At 38.6% G+C, this 21,974-nt stretch overlaps 1 protein-coding gene across 4 annotated transcripts in view; it reads right to left on the bottom strand.

Annotated features, from left to right (window-relative positions):
- Positions 1-21,974, bottom strand: part of ldb2a (LIM domain binding 2a) — a 111,748-nt gene that overhangs the window by 13,585 nt on the left and 76,189 nt on the right. For all 4 annotated transcript variants that reach the window (XM_084353390.1, XM_084353391.1, XM_084353389.1 and 1 more), the window contains exons 4-6: positions 16,767-16,889; positions 9,375-9,458; positions 3,309-3,432 (exon numbers count right to left, since the gene is read on the bottom strand). In XM_084353390.1, coding sequence (XP_084209516.1) covers positions 3,309-3,432; positions 9,375-9,458; positions 16,767-16,889 — 331 coding nt within the window. The remainder of the gene's footprint in view (positions 1-3,308; positions 3,433-9,374; positions 9,459-16,766; positions 16,890-21,974) is intronic.

Below are 21,974 nucleotides of genomic sequence, written 5' to 3'. Positions count from 1 at the left end.
TAGAGAAGAATTACAGGAAAAGGGGAACAACACGCAACCAATAAGGAAAACCGCAATTCCAGCTGAACTGCAAAGTTCATGTCAAAATAAAGACAGATGACATGCAGTAACCCTGAAAAACACGCTGAGGAGGCCTGACTTAAAGAAAGCGTTATACTTACTTCATTAAACATCTTAACTGTAACTTTTAAAATATTTAATAAAGTAAGTATAAAGCTCTCTTTAAGTCAGGCCTCCTCAGCGTGTTTTTCAGGGTTACTGCATGTCGTTTGTCTTATTTTCACATGAACTTTGCAGTTCAGCTGGAATTGAGGTTTTCCTTATTGGTGCATGTTGTTCCCCTTTTCCTGTAATTCATGTCTAGCCTGGAAACTGGTTTTAGACATTCCCCACATAATATAAGAATAAAGAGGAGACACTTCAGGTGAAAAGGGTAATTATATTACAAGTTTTCTGAAATGTTATGTTTAAATACACAAATAGGACATTATCTAATGAAAATGCAAACATTTGTCAGAGTCAAAGATCTTTACAGAGTGAATATTGGAAAACTTTTTTTGATCCCTCCATTAATCAAAAAATACTGTCAACAGTCCTAAAAAAAAGAAAAAAAGAAAATCAATTCTCGCCATGTTTGAGAGATAAAAGGTGAAATAAATCAGTCTATGAATGATATATGAACAAACCTCTCTGTGAAAACTTTGAGAAAATAGATTCAGAAATAAAACTGGAAGTCTGCTGATTTCTGGCTCAGAGTTTGAGAAGAAAATCCTTTTGAGAAAATATATTTTAAAGAAGTAATTCCAGTTATTCTTGGAACTGGAACCATTGAACGGTGTTAAGAGTAAGAATTTCAATTAATCGATATCACCATTAAACTTTCCCAGGTGATTACCTACATTAAGGCAATCATTTTTTTTCATTACGAGTTCTCTGAAATTTCATGTTTAAATATGTAAAAAAAAAAAAAAAAAGCACAAATTTCCAGAACAGAAATCTGAACGTTGGATAAAACCAGCATCAGAATTACTGCTCCATCCTGTTGAAATATGAGAGTCAAAGATCTTTACTGAGGGTATTGATTATCTCATTTGTCAATCCATAAACCAGTAAAATATTGTCAATAGCCATAAAAGAATTACAATTTCTGCCATGATTTTAGGAATGAAATGTTATTTAAATCAGGCTATGAATGATATACGAACACACCCGTCAGAGTAAAGATGGGGATAAAACTGGACAGCTGGGTGAATGTAGGCGCTACTGAAGTCCAGACTTCTGGCTCCATAAACCAGAAAATAATGTCAACAGCCATTAAAAAAAAGAGAGTAATAACATGTTATATAAATTAGCCTATGTACTGTATAATGTGTGAACAAATCCCTCTGTAAAAACCTTCAGTATATAGCTAGTATATATATAGTTTGGTGAACGTGTGACTTTCTGGCGTGAAAACTCATTTTGAGAAACCCTTTAATGTTCTGTAATTCCAAACAATTTCAGAGAAATATGGTGAATGTGATAAAAATCACACACCATGAAACAGTTGATTACTTAAATTAAGACAATTTTCCTTTGAAATATGCATGAATTTGTATAAATATCCAGTTCAGATATCTGAACTAAAATAAAGACATGAATGTATATTCTGGATGTTTTCTCTCCTTCAGCCTGAAAGAAGACAATTAAAAACAGTGTTTTCACCTGAAGTGTCTCCTCTTCAGCTGATCCTCACAACTCACACATAGTGTTGTATATGATTTAAAACTGTATCCCCCATATACGATTTCATATAAAGCCGAGTTGAACAATTAACCATCAATACAAGCGCTTCTCCCCCTCAGACTTCATATTCATAAAATGCTTTCCATTTTTTTTCCTCTCTGTTTTTCCTTTTCTTTGAAGAACGTCGTCGACACTGGGGAGCCGCTGGCCGGGGAGCTGGATCTACTAGTCTGATTACAGCCGGCACTCTTAATTAAAGTTACACAGGTCTGAGTCAAAGGCTTTTTGACTGGTGTTGGTTTTTAAAGACATCTCGTCACGCCTCGCTAAGCATTGCTGTAATTTGCAGCCACTCCGATGTGTCCGAAACACACTCGGCTTACTCTGTTTCTCTCCCCAGCTTAGGACCGCACAGCCAATTTAAGCCCGGTACTTTTCAGAAACCGCCCCTAAAACATCAATCATAGAAAGCTGAGAGGCCCGTTAAGATTGGCGAGGTAGAGATTCGAGAGGCAGCCCTGAATTCTGATTAATTTCACATACCTGACAGGTAAAACATATTTAAGGGATTAACATGTATAATGGCACATTGGGAAACATAAATGATGCAATAAAAACACATTGTGAGAAAAAAATATTCATATTCCTGAAAAGTGAGTGATGGTGCAGAATCAAAATCTGTTTTTAAAGCAAAGGAAGTCAGTTAAACCTCAGTAGAGAAAACCATTAATACTGAAAGGGACAGTTCACCCCAAAATCCCAAATATATATTTTTCCTCTGACCTGTCATGTTATTTATCCATCTAGATTATTTTGGTGTAAGTTGTAGAGATATTTGCCATCCAGATGTCTGCCTTCTCTTCAATGTCATGCAATCAAATAGCACTTTGAGCTTGTGGTGCTCAAAGCGCCAAAAAAATACGTTTGAAAAACTCATCAACGATGTGTCTTTCAGAGATCATGACCCGGTTACTCAAGACCTATTTTCTCTCTGAAGCTCCAAACACTCAGACAACTCATGGACAACAAATGAGCTAACTCAGCTAGCTGACATTCCAGCTCAGTGGAGGAGGACACCGTTGGCTGTCTCGAGTCTCTCATACCTGCCAACACGTCAGATTTCTCCTTATTTTAAACCCTTTCTCCCAATGTGCTCCCAATTTGTAATTTTCCCAAAACAAATCAAACTGGAGCGTGTTGGTTTCTGGAGCGATATGTGTCGTGGTGCCTGGTAACCCGACCTACAGACGCTCCCTGCCTGACGCGTGCCACTTGTTTTCTTTTTTAGGGTTAGGGTTAGTTATCAAGAAATGGAGGTGAGAAATAGCACTACAGGTAAGAGGAAAATATGTATTTTGGATTTTGGGTTAAGCGTCCATTTAGGACTAGACTGTTTTTAGTTGTTGCTTATTCAAACTGAATTTGATGCCAAAAACTCCTTATTTATTTCTGGGGCTTGACCAGAGAAGCTGGAAAAGATGTTCAGATTTGCGGGAGTCCTGGATCTTTTATAGAAAAACACTACCCAGATCTGCGTCTTTGAACAGACAGTGAAGTTTTAGCAGTAGGGAGTTGGTAGTTACCTGGTGGGGCTACCATTCTCTGCCATTTCTGGAATAGGCATGTCTTGAGACAGTCCCGCGGGCTGAGGTTGTAGGTCTTGTGCCTTGACATGAGCTCCTGCATGGGCTCCAGGATGACACACAACTGCAGACACAACAGGACAAACAGCACCGTTCAGTTAGAGCAGATTTATTCGACGGGCGACGACAGAAGAGTGTCCTGTCCACTGCTGCCGCCGCTCATCAAGGTAAAGCAAAACAACATCCATAAAAACACTCAGTTTGTTGCTCAATTAATCACCACAGACTGACTTTGAGTGATTAATTGTGCAGTAAATCTACTTTTTATAGACACTATTAATAAAGTACCTTTAAAAAGCAGGTTTATTGTCAAACACTTTAGAGAGAAGAGCAAGAGGACAGACAGAGAGAGGAGGACGGGCCAGATTCATTTTAACATGAGCAGCCGTTGTTGAAATGTTTCAAACTTACACACATTCATGCAAAAATATACACACAGTGGGATATATTACCGTTTACCCCTTCAACACAACAGACACACCAACAGTCCCTCGTTCCCACACTGCGCTCCAACAGTGTTCTCCAGTTAAAAGACTTTAAGTATAATATTAAGTTTGGAGAAAACTGTAAATCTCTGGTGATCTGCAGTGAGAGGAACCAGGGGTCAGCCTGTCATCTTAAATACATTAAGCTTAGCTTAGCCAGATAACATCTGGATAACATTACAGCTGGCCCTTCTCTAATAGCAGCAAACACCCAAATGCTTGCTGGACAGTGATTGGTCAGTTACAAGGGCTGTCTTCTTGCTGGACCAATCACAGAACAGCACTGGGATTGAACTCCAGGCAGCCTGCCGTCTCTTCTAACTGGATGAAGCTGTAATTTGACCATTATTCTCTTTTTTGAGCAGCGTTCTGTTTCATGAAGAAAAATATCAATAACTAATGTTTTTCAGAAAACTCAAAGACAAAGAAAACAGCAGATCTTCGTCTTCTTTCTTTTTCCATGTTAGCTAGAAACTTTAATTACTGTAAGCAGCGAGATGGTTTCTATGATATTTTGTACAGTGTCCAATAGATTGTCTATTGTTCTGTTCTGGCAGGAAGGTTTGGGCGTGATTCAGAAAGCCATTCCAGAAATAACTAGACACAAATATTAAAATGCACTTTCTTTCACGATCATGTCGAGACTTATAACGAACCCCATACTGTGCTTTTTTTAAGATAGACCCACAAATCTGTGAAACCAATATTAGTTTATTGCAGATAAATCTGTTTTGGTGTACATGTGAAAATATCGGGGAGAAGAATCAGGAGGGAGACATCTGAGAAGCAGTGGGAGATCAGTACATGCCAGAATATTTTCAGATCTAACTAAAAGGTTAATTTTCACCAAACCAGACTTGGTGATTCTTGGGAAAACTAACCAAGATGGTTTTTTATTTTGTTTTTCTGTCATGAAGTGTTTTATGATGATTAAACTACCAGATGCAGTGTGGCGGCTGTTTCTGCTTAAACAAAAAGGATCTCATTGTAAAATTACTGAATGAATACTTGACCTTCAAAAAGGTCGGCCTCAGCAGGCATCCTTTCCATAATGCTGTGCGACACTTTGAACAACAATCTGGGCCTGTCACTGGCAAAATCAAGTACTTTAAGTGGACGTACGACCACAGTGTGCAATTGCCCGAAGTAATTACATTGCGGCCCATTTTGAGGCTGCCAGCTGCAGCGGTCTCGCTCAGTACTGGGCCAGGTTCAAAAATTGTTGTCCTAATTAGTCACTTAAACAGAAAAACATGGGAAAACAGTAACTCTAAGTTTTGGCACAAAGGGACTTTAGGGAAAGGTCGTGGTTTGGGTTAAAATAACTACTTAGTTAGGGTCAAGAGATGATTGTGGTCATGGTTTAAAGAAACCAACGTGATTGTTGGTAGAAAATGGGAAACGGACAGCGGTCCAACGGACAGCTACAACATCACACTGCCACTGGCTGAGTGCTGCGTCACTTGAAAGCGAACATTTGTTTTTTGGGAATCTGAAGAAATTCTTTGGAATTTCTTTGGACAAACCGAAACAATGTCAAAGCGATTTTCTCACAGAGACGAACGTTTTAGAAACACACAGAAAATGTTACTGCTGTGACACAACAGATCTACACAGCTGCTCTGTAGCCGGATGAAGTTGCTGTTAAGTGTTTTCCAATCATTGTGTGATGTAAGGTAAAAAATGACTGGATTGAAAGTAGGCGTGGGTTTACTAACTTGCTCAAGGGCACTTCGACAGTTGTTACTGAGAGAAAGGAGACTGTTAATCATTCGCTGCATGCTCAAGTGATCTCATCTGACCTTCAGCATCCCACCACCCCGACATGTCTGATGTCAATTCTCATCAACATGCTCGTCCTGTCTTCAGCCGTACTGTACAGCCACTCGCAGGTAAAAAGGAAAAAAAGAGGGCAAAACTTTGAGGGAGATTGTGTATCATGGACACACTTAGTATCTGTTACTTAGTTTGTGTTAAACAGGTCTGCAGGGTTTTAAAACCGCCTCACAACAACAAGAATCCTTTCAGAAATGTTTTACCATGATGGATATTCAAACCAGGGATGTTCACCAGTCCTGTGTTTCAGACTAGTTATTCTAACAACCGTACACTCAGCTGCTTACGCCAAATTACCCAACATGAACATAGTAATGTCTGTTGCTATTCCCTGTGTTAGGACAGCCGTGTTTTGATGCCATGCAGCTCGAGGTAAAGTGAACATCCCTGTAGCAGACTAATCCCTTGTTCTCCTCTGATAGTTCCCTCCTGACACAGTAATATCCCTCCCCAGCTCAGCCAACAAGCCCTGGCTCTCAGCCTGAAAACAAGGGCTATTTTCAGGCTGAATAGTATGAAGCCGGCAGCTCCAATACATGGAAAGGCTTAAATACTCCAAATGAAAAAAAAAAAAAATAGAGAGCGTGTATGTGTTTGTGAGAGAGAGAAAGGCCGGTTGTAACCCTTTAGCCAGGAAACTGTCAGTCTCTCTTGGAAGGACTGATAAACGCTGGGAAAGGCCTTTTCCAGGGACACATTATTGTCAGTTTAATGTGAGGAAAGGGTGTATTTTACTTTGACATCCTTAGATAACGGTAGGGGAAAATACGGTCTGCAAAGTGTGTAGCATGATGAATAACAGGTTCCTTGGGGATCAGGATCCCAAATAAGAAAAAAAACCTAAATTCACAGACAAAAAAACATTTTTCAGACGTTGTGTAATCTTTGCTTTGATCTTGTGAAATATTGCATAGTTTTATCTCATCAGGCCTCCAAAAAGTATCCAGAGTCTATTACAAAGCATATGATGCTTTTTGCATTTTTCCCTTTCCTTTAATGTGTTACATAGCTTTTCTGTGCAGGCAAAACGTCGGCAACGATACAGACAGGGAGTTATTCTTTCTGCTCCTGAGCTGCCTGAAACGCCGCACTCTGTAGTCCAGCCTTCACTTCTGTAACTCAACTACGTCACTACGTAACACAACATAACCTCCAGTCAGGGGAAGATGTGAAGATGTGGAAAGTACAAGCAGAGCAGGCAGCTTTCACTGGATAGTTGAAATGAGAGACCATTTGTTAGCATGTAACAACTGGATATTTTTAATGAGACGAGGGCCAGTACAACGCTACAAGCTGAGCATGGGAGCTGCTCTGTTGGGGAAACTGAGCTGGTGATGTTGGACTAATGTCTTAATACTGAGGGACCGTCAGGGAAACTGTGTGAGCATTAAGCCTCATTTGGTGCCAACTAAATAACGAGTTGTAGGTCTGATGCCAGTAAAGGTTCTTTTGTGTGTGTTTGTACTGCAGCGCTAGCTCGGCTAGCATTAGCTCTGGCGTTATATGAAACCTGTTTTGCTCTGGGTTCTTCACTGATGTGATATGATATGATATACATGCCCTGACGATAATGATAAAGGTTTGTGTGAAAAAGAAAAAAACTGCAGGAATTCATTTGCTTGGCAACTTTGTGACACTTTGATGAGCACCAGCAGTTAGCTGGTTTACACCACACGAAGACCGGTACAAAGCTGTAATGTTGCAGCCAACAGCCAACTGGAAGCTAAAAATACTATAACAATAATATGAGCTGGCCAATCAGCAGTGAGGAGGACTGGGCTTACAGAGGCGGGAGAACAGAGGTGAAGCAGCACTGGGCAGCATAAAAAACAAAAAATCATAAAGCAATTATTTTGACAAATATTGTGATTGCGATATGATTGACGATTAGTGGAAATGATGATTTTTGCATCACAATTTTAATTCTCACTGAAAAACTATCAATATCATGCTGATGTGACATGTTTGGGGGTCTGTGCCAAAACAAACATGTTTTCTTACATCTGGAGAAGATTTGGAGGCCAGGACGTCTCTGCAGCACTGCACTACCTCTAGTCACATATCACCTTAATCAAAATGTTGCAGCCTCCTGCAGTTTGGATATTGTGATTAGCCATATTGTAATTTCGATTTTTTTTTCTTTGAAAAATCGTGCACCCCGATGTAAGAGGTCGGGAAACACTTCTTCACAGTCCACGGTGAAGCCTTAACGAAACACTGAATCTGCATCTGACCCTTCAACTCTTACTTCTGCCCTCTTGATGAAACTGGCAATCTGGGTAAACTCTCATGCTTAAAATGATGATTCAACAAAGTAAATATCATTACTTCTAAACTATTGAAATAATCAGTGCGGTTTACGATGTTTTCATTATGACTGAAATGAAAGAAAACCTCAGGAGGGTTAAATCCCCCATTAAAATGAACAATTTCTGCAACATTTAAAATAAAACCACATTGTGTTTTGGGAAAGTCGGCCAATTCCTAATTTATCAGAAGCACAAGGATTTATGAGAGATATTTCAGGCTTGGAGTGCTGAGGCACTGCGAGTCATTCTGACAAACTAAAGCTGCGAATATTTAGACACAAACAACTGAACCTCGTCCTTAAAACACATTAAACAGAAAGGAAAGCTTGATCCTGTTTGCTGAGCACTGACCATCTGAACACGAGGACTGAGCAGAGGCTAAATCTTTAGTGTGCAATTACAGATACTTGAATTATGTGTTTTCTCTTTCACTTGCTTTCAGTATATAAAATCATTGTTATAGGAAAACAAAAAGCAGCAGCCTGCTCCCTCTCTCCTCTCTGTGTGTCTCCCTCCACTCAGTTATTATAAGCAGCGGAGGTGCCGTTCAGCGATTCGCGCGCCATTTCACAATTATGAGTCTCAACAGGGAGCGTTCATTAATGTTATGCTAATTTTCTGTATCCAATTAATTCTTCTCTCTCCCGCTCGCTCTTGTTCTCCCATTTGGAAATCGTAGCTGTCAGTCAACTGTGGCGTCGGAAAAAAACACAAACAAAACCCTGTGAAATAATCACTAATGTATTCAGTCGGCTTATACTTCCTATTTCCCGTAAATTATATTGCTGCGGTCAGGTAGAAAAACATGTATATGCAGAGAGTAAAGAAGAAATGAGTGCTTATTTTTTTGTTTTGATGCCATGAAAATTATACACTCAGGTTTCAAACGCCGAGAGCCATAAAACGTGTTCAGCACATAAATAACAGCATAAGCTTTCAATTCTAGCAAGAGAGAGAAAAATAGTGAGATTTACATTAACTAAAGAGTGAGTATTAGAACGTAGACGAGCATTTCAGGAAAACAAAACTCAAATCAAATATAAAGTATACCTGTAAATGTAAAATGTGCAGAGCAGGTAATGTAATCGTGTCGAGGACCATATTAAATATGACAAGATGTGAATATTCTACATAATAAAAACATCTTCATGCTGTCTAGACACATTCGTATAAGAGGCATCTTAATATGAGTAACATGAATTACTGCAGTTTAAAAAGGACAAGAATTGTTCCTGCGTGTGCATTTAAGTGTGAGGAGTTGAAAACAAAAGCAGGATGACAGTCATAGACATTGTCACACACACACACACACACACACACACACACACACACACACACACACACACACACACACACACACACACACACACACTTACCCTGAGGTAGTTGAGGGTGAAGTTGGTCAAACCCATGCGAGTGATGTTTTTGGACAGTTGTTCCAGCACCTGAGGGTCTTGTGCCTAAAGTCATCAGCAGAGAAATGACAGTGAAGAACAAATGCATGTGTATATAGGATATATATATATATAAATATATATATATATATATATATATATATATATATGTATATATTGTACATCTACATTGTGTTATGTTTGCATTCAACTGACTATGAATAAGCTAATTATCTACAGCCAATTAGGCTAATTGGCATTCATCAGATATGCACAATCAACACATTCACACCCTCGAGTCATAAATGCAACTACTTAACATTGTTATTGCAGTTGTGCCATGAAGCTGAATGGAGGCATTTCAGGCCTTCATTTCACACTAATGTCAAACTGTGGGATAATTAATCAATATTACTTTGTCGTTCCATTTAAATTTTCACACATTTTCAATTTCATATCATTGCTGAATTTGATGATGTTGCTCAGTGTTTGTATTGAGGGTCTGGGCAGCAGGGAAATTAGTCTGATAATGTTAAGAGTTTAAAAAACTACAGACGTTACCCTCACGACCATTTCACGTATGTACTGTGAAACATAAACAGCTGAAGCATCACGTGGCTGAGCTGAAGGCTGCATTATTGACACAAAAGATTAAGTAGTAGCCACTGTGTTAAGAAATATCATTATTAGTAGTAGTTTATTTGTATAGCACTGATGAAAACTAGAACTCAAAAAATAAAATGCACAGTAATGTATGAATGAAGGCATAAAAGAGAAAAAAAACTTGGATGATTAAAGGATGTTAGAAGGATAAAATGTAAAATAACAATGGGCACATTGAAATAGAGCAGTGCAACACAAATCCAGTGGCTCAAAAAATACAAAATAAACTTAAAATGTAAAAACCCCCTTTTTATATTCAGGCCTTCAATAAAGCCTTTCAAAGTCCTTTAAAAGAAGACACTGATGTAGCTGGTCGTAGTTCCTCGGGCAGGTTGTCCCACAGCTGTGGACCCCTAACAGGAAACTCTCTGTCCCTTTTACTCGTTAAGTGTGAGCCGGCCACAGTCGGCAGGTTCCTGCTTGAGAATCTCAGGTTGCACACTGGTAATAAGTAAAATGTTAAAAAGCCAGCGTAAGCTCATTAAATTTAATTTAATGTGTTTGCTTTTCTTGTTTTTCTCGCTGCTGCATTTTCGAGAGTCTGTCAATTAATATCTGATCAATACCTGTTAAAAGATCATTACAAAGGGCTGCGTGATGCGGCCTCGAAATTATATCGCAGTGATTTTAGGCTATATCCTGATACACAATACATATTTTGATATTTTGAACTTCATTAATGCTAGGACTGGGCGACAAAATGAAAAATCACGCTCTTTTTTACCAAATACTTCGACAATATTGTCGGGATGACTATTGGTACTTTCACCAAATATTAACACAATGAGATTTTTGATAGATGATCATCAGTAATGAAGATATAATGACTGAGTGAGTAAAGGCAAGTAGAACATGTAGAGCAGTCAGGTTCAGAAAATTACATCACTTTACTGCAATGCAGCCTATAAAATCAAGAGAAGATAAATATATCACGATATAATGATATCCAAAATCTAAGACTCATATCATGATAACGATATAATACAGGTATATTGCTCAGCTCTAGTCTGCACTGAATACATTGAAGAAAGAAAATGCATGGAAACCCCGTCATTATACAGGAGGACAGAAAAAAACCTAAATCAGGACAAAGCAAAAAGAGGAAAAGAAAAAGCCAAGATAGCAATTAGAGGATGACGTGATTTAAAATGAATCTCGTGAAGACACATGATTATTCACTAAGCTTGTTTGCTGCTCTAAGAATAAGCAGTCAAATCATAAAAAGCTGAAGGTATTGACAGAGAAAAACATAGCCCGGACTGAGGAGGAGCAGTGAGCACACTTGCATTCACCGCCTCATGAAAAATGCATAATTCTATCTCCAGTCGCATCTCTGTGCAGAGAAAAGTCAAGAGGGAAGCGAGGGAGTCCTTCTGTGCCGTCAGCAGACCGACATGAGTGACGGGAGAATTGAATTAGTGTGCATTATTGGCAGACCATCAGAATCTGAACTACTTTACTCATCAAGGAGAATTAGGCTGAACGTACTGTACAGGAATTTGTCTTGGCAGCGCTGGTGCAGCCATGTATCAACAATTTGTGGAGTAACACGATTAAATACTGACACATATGGTGCAGGGACAACACAGACACTCGGTTCAAGAGGCCAAAGACGGACAAATAACAGAATGAACTCTACGAGAACACGGTCAGAAATTAAAATGCATGGCAAAGGTCCAAATGAGACATTTAAATAGTCAAGACAATGGCGGCAGCACAGTTTTGAGGCACTTCTTTATGTACCTTTGTATGATGCTGTATACTTCAACTCCACTACAACTCAGAGATGTTTCACCATTTACTCTGCAGTAACCTGACAGTTGTAGTCATTACACATATTAAGATTTTACATTCATTGTTGTGGATAAAGGACACAGTCGTATAGAGCTGCAACTATAAACTGATTAATCGTTTTTTTGTCGATGCTTTAATTAATCTGCAAATATTTTGACAATCGAGTTATTGGTTTGAGTCATTTTTGAAGGGAAAAAAGTCAAAATCCTCAAATTCAAGCTTCTTAATGTGAATATTTTCTGGTTTCTTTACTCCTCTGCAACAATAAACTGAATATATTTTAGAAATGTTTTAGTAATATATTTTATATTTAGATCGTTTGAGATGATCTCAGGCTTTCACATCTTATAGACCAAACAACTATTGATTAATCCAGAAAACAATCGAAAGATTAATCAAAAACACAAGTATTACTACATAATGTAGTTAAAATCAGCTCCAGCTTGACCTTCCACGACACTAAAATGCTACTTTCACATTAATACACCAGTAATAATAATCAAATATAAAAAATGTTTAACAATACAACAATTCATCATTATGGAGTATTCTACAGTTATACTGCTAAACCTGCTTTACTGAAGTAAAAGTACAGTAGTGTGTATCACTGCTGCTGTGAATGTGTTGAGCAGCTGCTGCGTCTCTGCCATGCTGCATTATTTGTGATTGTTTGTAAATGTGTTATTGACATTACTGTGAAATGATCTGTATGTTTGTCTGTAGGACTTCTTCACTACAGCTCTACCTTAAGTTTGTACATACACACTGTATGTGTGGGTGGAGAGAGGTGGTGGTGCACAGCTTCCACACTGTTCATGGTTTTAATGTTTTTGCTTGCTTTGTGTATTTTTACCAGCTCGCGAACAAAAAAGTCAACTTTTTTTTCTCCAGCGGTTTAAAGTAAATACATTTACTCAAAGACTCAGATCATGGAGGTTTGAGGTACTTGAGGTGTTTGATTGTTTCTGTATATTGCTGCTTTAATTTCACTCCACTACAAATGGAAACATTACACTTGTATACAGCTGTACACAGATTTACAGTAGAATTAACATCACAAACATGTTTCTTAAAACATGAACCAAATTGTCATTTAAAAACACAATAGTTAACAAAAGATGTATTACAACATTAACATGCTGTTGTGTTCACTTATAACAACACTGTAGTATAATAAAACCATTCAGCGTGATGAGTACGTTTACTTTCAGTATCTAAGTGCAGTTTTGTGCACTTCTGTACGTCTTAAGATTAAGACTGCAGGACTTCTACTGATAACTGACTATCAATACTTTTACTCAAGTCAAGGCTTTTTACTGCTGGATAATAAAGTTATACCTGCCATCTTGGAATAACAAGATGTGTGAAGATGCGAGCTCTCTGTAGCCCCTCTGTAATGGACCCAGAACCATCAACACAAATATAAGAAGAAGTAAAAAATTATTGACACACAATTTTATTTGTTTTGTTTTAGATATAGATGAGTCTCTGAAGTGAGCATCTAGTGGGCGTCACAGGAACTGCAGAGCTTTGTTTGTTGGCCACTTTTCACAGAACTTTATTGACTTCTTCTTTATGGAGCTTCACTGGACCACACGTGCACTACACATGCACCACACATGCACCACACATGCACCACACACGCACCACACACGCACCACACATGCACTACACATGCACTACACATGCACCACCACATGCACCCCACATGCACCACACATGCACTACACATGCACCACACATGCACTACACATGCACCACACATGCACCACACATGCACCACCACATGCACCACACATGCACTACACATGCACTGCACACGCACCGCACACGCCACCACATGCACCACACATGCACCACACATGCACCACCACATGCACTACACATGCACTACACATGCACCACCACATGCACCCCACATGCACCACACATGCACCACCACATGCACCCCACATGCACCCCACATGCACCACACATGATGAGGAGATGTGAAGAAAACTGTGGCACAGCTGTGGTTTTGTGATGCTTTAACAGACATGAAGTGTTTGAATCTCACACTTTTCAGTGTGTAATCGTTCCTAACATTTACTTAACATGTGGCATCTATTTGTCCCTTACTTTGTCTAATACACTCCTTTTTTTCTCAAGTTTTCTACCTCTGTTTTCCTCATCACACTGTATGAAGTCAGTAAGTAATCACAGTAAATATAAACAGTATGTTGTTGGACTTAATTAAGCTCCTGTGCTTTTACATCAGTAGATTTACTCTTTTTAAACTTTGCATCACATCTCTCGTATCTATCATTAATGGCTTATTTCAATTACAGGCCGAACTTCTGAAAACTAAAATAAGAACAAAATGTATTTCCTTTCCAAACTGTTTCTCATCAGCGACTGAAAAGTAGTACAGCTCACATCAAAAACTGGGCCTTCCACCGTGGCTACATCTGAACTGGTATCTGCAGTTTCAACTTTCCAAATCTGACTCCCATGTGTCTGAATCTGCTTTCATTAGTCCGGGCTGCGATCAAAAGAGCGAACTCACACTCGCACACAAATCACTGAAGATCTGGCCAGGACCCACAATACACCACGATATCCCACTCTCCAGGAATTAGTGTGAATACCCAGAGGGGCCAATTTATTGGTGAGTGAAATTCATATGAAGATTTGGCAAAAAGAGAAGCTGGCTGTACGGGCGAAGCTGCCTCTTACCCACACCTTTAAATCGATGGAGGTAAATACAAAGTACTGGGACTGAAGCCTGTTTTACTTATCAGACACATGGGAGGAGCTGCATGTGTTGCATATGACTGCTGAAAAGGAACATTATTGTTTCAGATGTGAAATGCAAAACATTACTGGCCTCATCTAGCTGCAGTATTAAAGTGACTTTTATGTGCATCTTCCCTACAGCTTTTTAAAACATTCATGGAAAGAGCAACGTGCTACTGCAAATACTTTGTCACCTTGTACATGAGAAGGCGTCATCCCTCCTTTAAAACAGCTGTGAGTTGAAAAGTTTAATGATATGAAGGCAGACAGCTGCATCACTGATGGATCTTAAGACTTATTTAGTGGTTGAAACTTTAATTAATAAACATATTGAGCTAGATGAAGATCAGCCTCTCTTCATTTCTAGTGAATTTCCTATTAAATTCTCTCATCATTTGCCTGTTTTATACAGTCTGACGTTAAATTGAGAATGTCTGTCTGCTCAGAACCTGAATGTAAAGCTTTTTGGTGGATATTGTTTTGGGTTAAAACGCACTACGAGGAACTTTAACTGGTTTTGAAACAGTCCTCAGTTTCATACTGATATATAAATATATTAAGTATTGATATGTATCAGAATATCAAAACATGCAGATTCTAAATATTGTAAACTGTTTAGATTTGTTTCAAAACTACGACCTACATAAGCAAACAAGACCAAGACGTTTTTATAGTTATTAAGTAATTAATGAATTAGTTATTCTTAATGCCAGGTCAGATTCTCAACAAATGTGTCAAATAAGTTAGGAAATATTTTTTTATGGCAGCGTGTTGAAGATGAGTTGAGGAAAGATGCTCTGTAGGACGACATCACAACAAAGTCCAAACGTTACCTCGTCGCTATAAAGCTGCTAAAACAGCTGTTTAAAAAAATAGTATTCAAAATATGTGACGCCTTTGTTTCACTAGCTTCCAATGTAGATGGACATGCTAGCCTGATCAAGAGCTTTACGACAGGAGGGAGCGATGCTCAAACCACTTTTGTCCACAGGGGGCGCCAGAATCAACAACAAACAAAAATCCCTTGTGGCTGCTTTAAGTTGAAAGTTGAGAATATAAGGAGGGAGACAGTTTGTCAAATCGTTGTGGCTGTATGAGACGTGAGACTCGATTCCTGCTCGCACCACGAAGAAAAGAAAAATGAGAAGCTTATGTGACATTTATCTGAAACAACGTGAAGTCGTCTGATTCAAACTTGTTCATCGTTTATCAAACTGATTTTAGTTTCTTTGAATATGAGAGATGATACTAAAATAAAATAGACATGAAGATAGAAAATAAAGACATACAGTTACTTTGTCTTTGTGTATTTAACCTTGACCTGCTGTATACTTTGCATTTATCTGATTGGATCAAATATTACTAGGGTCCGACGCAGTAAGATTTCCCTAATGACTTTTACATAAAATGACTCAGGGGCTTATTCGGATATAAGACCAACATGTGAAATCAGCATCACTTTTCCATAAAGAGGCATGTCTGAAACAGGCTTAATGTAATCCTTTGGCTCTGGAACACAAAACCCCCACTACAGCATCATGGATATACAGTCCGCTGCCAGTTAATTAGGTACACCTAGCTAAAACAAATGCAGTCTAATACAATGCAATGCAATAAATCCGGCAAATCCATGAAGGTTTTTCTTGAAACTGGTGTTGAAGGTAGGATTTATGCAGGACTGTGTTAGTTTTTAGCCAGACATGTTTTAGCGTATGTTGAATTTGGCTTCTTTTACTTTCTCCAACAGCAGTTCTGTATCATTCAGTCTGAGGTCAAAATCATTTGAAAATAGAAGACCTTCTGCTTGCTCCGGCTTCACTCCACAGCTCCAGTGACTAAATGTGTGTTACACTTAGTGGAATTAAGCAGATTATTCATTCGACCTTGTTTTTTTCTCTCTCTCTCTTTTCAGACAAGGCCCTTTTTTATCCTCTGTGGCCTTTGATGTCTGCAAATAAATTGGTTTGCAGAAATCCCTCCAAACTGCTTTGTTGGCGTTTAAATTTCATATGCTCATGAATAGCTTCTAAAAAGTGTCTTTGCAGAGTGCAGAGACCCTCGTTAGGATTCAAAAAGTGACACCTAAAACGGTCAGATCTGAGGGGGATGTTTTTAGTCGCATGTTAATGATGTCACACTCACGTGCATGGCCAGGATGCTGCGGGGGATGAGCTCTCGGTACTGCCGGATGGTAAAGTGCCACGTCTTGATCCTCATCAGATCATCAAAGGCAAACTCCAGTATCAAACGACCCTCTGTACAAACCTGGACAAAGATCACATAGTTAGTGTTACCTCACGTTCCTCTTTCGCCTGATATCTCTCTCAGTAATCTTTAACCGGCTGGCAGGCGGCCGTCAGCTGATTTGGACGCAGACAGAAACAGAAATCAGTGTTTATTGGCCAGGCGTGATTTTGATAGAAAATGCTGGAAGGGTTTCGTCTCCGTTTCTGGAATTTGTTCAAGGATTTTGTAGCATGGAGCGAGCTATTATGCTCCCAATATTTACTCTGCTTGCTTCCCTCATTCAGAGCATCTGTCCTTGGGCCTCTCAACCATCCAGCTATTTCTAAAATGTGAAAATAAATGTAATCTGGAGAGGGGTGTGTTTACACCAGAGACAAAAGAACTTCAGGTCAGAGAGAGTTGCCAATTAGGAGGAGAGAGGGAGAGAGAGGGGGGAGAGAGGAGAGAGGGAGGAAGACGGAGAGAGAAACAGCGAGGAAAAAAAAAAAAAAAAAAAAAAATTCGCCCCTTTAGCTGAATTCAGCGCTTGCCGGGGCCCTTGCGCTTCTCCCGTATTTCGTTGCTGTGACAACCAGGGAGAGAGAGGAGAGAGAGAGAAATGGCGAGACAGACAGAGAGAAGGGGGGAAAAAAATCAGCTGATTAGTTGGCATGGCAACGGCAAAGATGTAATCCCACCAGACACACTCTAATCAATGCCCCCAGCGCAGATGGTCTCCTGAGGATCAGCAAGAAAGAGGCTAGCGGCCATACTGCACCCCCCCACCCCCTCCTCCTCACCCTCGTTCCCCACTTCCCACCCACCCACCCACCCCCCCCGCTGGTCACGTGCTGCACAGCTAACTCCAACACAGTCAGTCAAAATAAATAAATAAAAAAAAGAATAAATAGAAGCTCGACTGCTCCAAAAAGCCCTGAATGCCGAGCTGCTTCTCTCCCGTCTCCACTGAAAATGTTGCTACTGTAGAAATGTTCTCAGTGTTTGTGCAGCGGTGCGTCTCCACACTTATTCCTCCAACTGAGATTACATTAAGTTCATATAGAGAGTTTTGTTCCACAATGAAACATAATTGGAAAAACAAGGCTGATACCTATTGTTATGCCTGATTAGAACAAATTAAGAAACTTTTGAAAGCTTTTATGTGTTCATGACATAATATATTCTGCATCATGGTGTTCTTTCCATTTCCATTGTGAATATATGTCACAGTGTTATTGTGTTGAATACACCACACCAGGTATCACAGCCCGACCAGTCGAGGATTTTTGGGGCTGATACCGACGTTAGGGAGTAAAAAAAAAAAAATCTGATATCAATAAATAAACATTTATTACAATTATGCTTCAAATGTGGTTACCTAACACTTGGACGCAGGCAGGATATTTTACAGCTTAACAATAAACTTTCTTGTCCTGAATGACATCAGTGCACTGGCACAGTTAACTTTAGAAATTATAAATCACCGTGGGGCACTTTATACGCTGATACACATAACGGTGGTAGCCAATATTGGCCGATTACATTGGGTCACCAATATATTGTACAGGCTCTAGTACATATGTATATACATAATGCTATATAATACACTGTTATCATCACTTTTTGTGCAATGGTGCTTTTCCTGATTTATTCAACCAGCTGAGATTATAAGTATATACAGAGAGTTTTGTGACAACTGCTATGAACAATGTCTGAGAAGAAATTAAGCAACTTTTGAAAGACATTTATTTTTACTCTGACTAATATATACGAACAACAACACGCTTTAATGTCGCATGTTGTGCTGAGGACTACAACAACACACTGAACGTTGTCCATAATAATAACATAGTATTGTTATTATTATGGGGAGATGATATGAGGAGCAGTAGAATATCTGACACACTATGGCTGTAAATTACATTATATAACTTAGACCGTACAATACTGCATCACTACTTGAACAATATGATTTCTTCTTAACGTCATATTATATTGTGTATCATGGTATTCTTCTACATTTTTATTATAAATATATATCACAGTATTATATCATTACTGTTGAAGCAGGTGTACATTGCGGATACTACGCATATATACTTTAATACATGATTATCTATATGTTGTATTCATACAGTACATATCATGTTCCTGATGCAGTCCAACAAATATTTGCACAATTTACTTAAATAGCGTAAGTGATTGTAATTTATATATTGTTTATAGATTTTTTAAGTTGTCCTAATGCTGTAATTTTGGTATCTTCTTGTTGTTTATTCAATTTAAATATTTTTTTAAATACAAATTTGTATGTCTTCATCTGTTGTTTTGTCTTTTCTGATATAACTGAAGGAGAAACTTGATGGTTCAGTCTTCGTTCTTCTTTAAATACAAACAGTATCTAGTATTTTCACTTTGACCGGCACCACTCTGCTGCAGCGGGGGTGTTTTTGCGTGCAAACACGTCTGCATCAGCGCGGTTGGATAATGGGCTTGTCTGAGCTAGATAAGTGTGGATTAGACTAAAGCAATGTTTGGAAAATAATCCTTTGTGTTTAATGGACAATGAAAATAGTCTTTATTCTACTTTTTATATTTAGTCTAATTCCAACAGCAGTTTGTCCAACTGCTGACCTCAGACAGCATTAAAAGACGGATGCAGCACGACTTGTAACACCCTAAAATTTAAAACAACTGCAGGTGTAAACCAGTTCTGTCCACTGAGAGCCGTTTATCTACACATTCGTAGATTTCTTATTTTAAGATAAACTCAAGTGTTTCTTTTCTGGGCTGAGAAAATCCTTCTGCTTAACAAAGTAAATAACCTCTTTAAAAACCAGTTGGATTATATGAAAATGTTTTCTTAGCTCATGGAAAGTTGACATTTTGGAGATACATGGACGAGCTTTTCAAGTTTTTCAGTCGACTAATAGAAGCATTAAAACCACATATGTTAATCAGTTTTGCCGAACAGAATACACAAAATTAAAAACAAGAAACCATATTTGTGTATTAAAAAACATGCATGCATATTATTGAAGTTGTGAGTGGAAACTTATCATCATTGACCTCCGGGTTCTGAGCCAATGTTCAATTATAAGAAGGTATGTTGTAATTAATCCACAAGAACTCAAATTGCTCTTGAAAGGTGAAAATAAAAACAACAACCTTCTTCTCCTCCTTTGAAATGAAATGCATCATGGTCATTATGATTGTGGATGAGTTTCATACCCTTTGGGCTGCGAAAACCTATTAAAAGACCAAATACTTCTGCATTATGAGGACAAAAGTAATTCTTGACATCATTCTGTCACTGTACTTTTCTGGATATTTGAGTTTATTACCCACCAGCAGTGAAATAAGTTGAATTGTTTTCACACTAGTGAGCCGATGTCTTCTGATGCTTTCCAGGTGCTGTAGCCTTCAGTCAAACAACGCTGAGCTATTGATTTATTTTTCCATAGCGCCAACTGTGTATTTAGCATTGCCTCCACTATTGCTCTTATTTCTCTCCATAAGCTTTCTGCTTCCCTGTAACCCATAAATAAATTGGCAACGCGGCTAAATCAGAACCAGAATAAGAATCACTTTAATTGCCATGTGCAATAAATGTGCAGGAATGTGTCTTAGTGGCAGTGTTGCAGAGATATACTAACCACAAATGCAACCAAGGCAGCGCTTTCCTACAGATTCCAGCTTAGATTCAATCAGGAAAAGCTATTTATTCCTTCATACTGTGAGAGAACTGGTTAAAATATAATATTTCTCACAATGGCTGTAACCAATTTTTTTTGCTAAATAGTATTCCCTTATGAAAACTAAAAGGAGGAAAATCCCCTGGAATTAAAAAGCGGTCCATTAAATGGTACAGCCCTTCACAGAGAGTCCCCATTGATTTAAGAGCAGGGTCATAAATCTTCCACACAACGGGGCTGAGATCAGGGGATCTCCGGCTCAAAAGGGTAAGAAAGAATAACAGCGTCCTGCTGCTGAGACACTATTCAATACTGTACCCTAACATGACAATCAATTAACAACGGAGGAGCTGAAGGTCGTTAAATCGATTATTATGAGCATTCACGACCGCTTCTGGTGAATATTAATCGGAGCAAAGTTGACTAAATATGCTCAATTACAGGACGAGCTGCTGACATACTGAATAATACTGTCAGTCAACATGACCCTCTGTGAGGGCAGTGCAGAGGTGAGGGTCTGACGACATCAAGCTGTATGTTCATGTACATATAACTAGAGCTGATAAGATCCGTCTGATTGTTCAATCAATCGATCACCAGGAATTCATTTAAGAACAACTTCTGGTCATCAGCTAATTATTTAATATGTTATTGTAGGAAAATTACAAAAAATAAAATAAAAATAAAAATCATTGATTGCAGCTTCTCACATGTGAATATGTGCTGGTACAACAGTTACCTAATGACCTTGTGTCTGGGACAAAAGAAGCTACTAAATGTCAAAATGGACATTTTTTATAGATCAAATGATTGATCAATTGACTGATAATTAAAATGATCATCAGTTGCAGTCTTGGTTGGATTAAAGAAAGATAATTAGGATGAGTTTGGCTGGAAGATATTATTAAATACTTCCCCTCATCAACTTACCACCTAATAAACACGTCTAAGAAAGTATTTCTGAGGATAAATATGTGTGATTGTGTGATTGTGTAGAGCAGAATATGATTCCGACTTAATAATAATAGTATATAATTCAAGTGACCCAGTGGCCTTGCTATTAAGCTGCATGCTACATACATTAATTGGAGCATCTGTGGCTTGATTGCAGCATTTGTTGTCTTCTCTCTTTCCATGTTTCCTGAAAGTCTCCACTGTCTTCTGTCAGTAGAGGTCACATTATCAAAAAACCTAACAGTTATCTAAAAAAATAGAATAGTATATAATCATGCCTGTGAGACGTGTATAGCTCAACGAAACTGAATAAAAAGCTACCTCATGTTCAGAGAACTTCATCAGGAGTATTTCATCGGCTCCAGCAACTAATCACAAACAGTAAATTCACATTCAGTCTAGGTCTCATTTCATAACATTATCATAACAATAAACACAGTGATATAAGTATGGCTAAAATAATGTCAAGCACTGT

Source organism: Pagrus pagrus (assembly GCF_965226575.1).
Source record: "Pagrus pagrus genome assembly, chromosome: 5".
Classification (NCBI taxonomy): domain Eukaryota; kingdom Metazoa; phylum Chordata; class Actinopteri; order Spariformes; family Sparidae; genus Pagrus; species Pagrus pagrus.
This window is presented reverse-complemented; position numbering and strand designations above follow the sequence as displayed.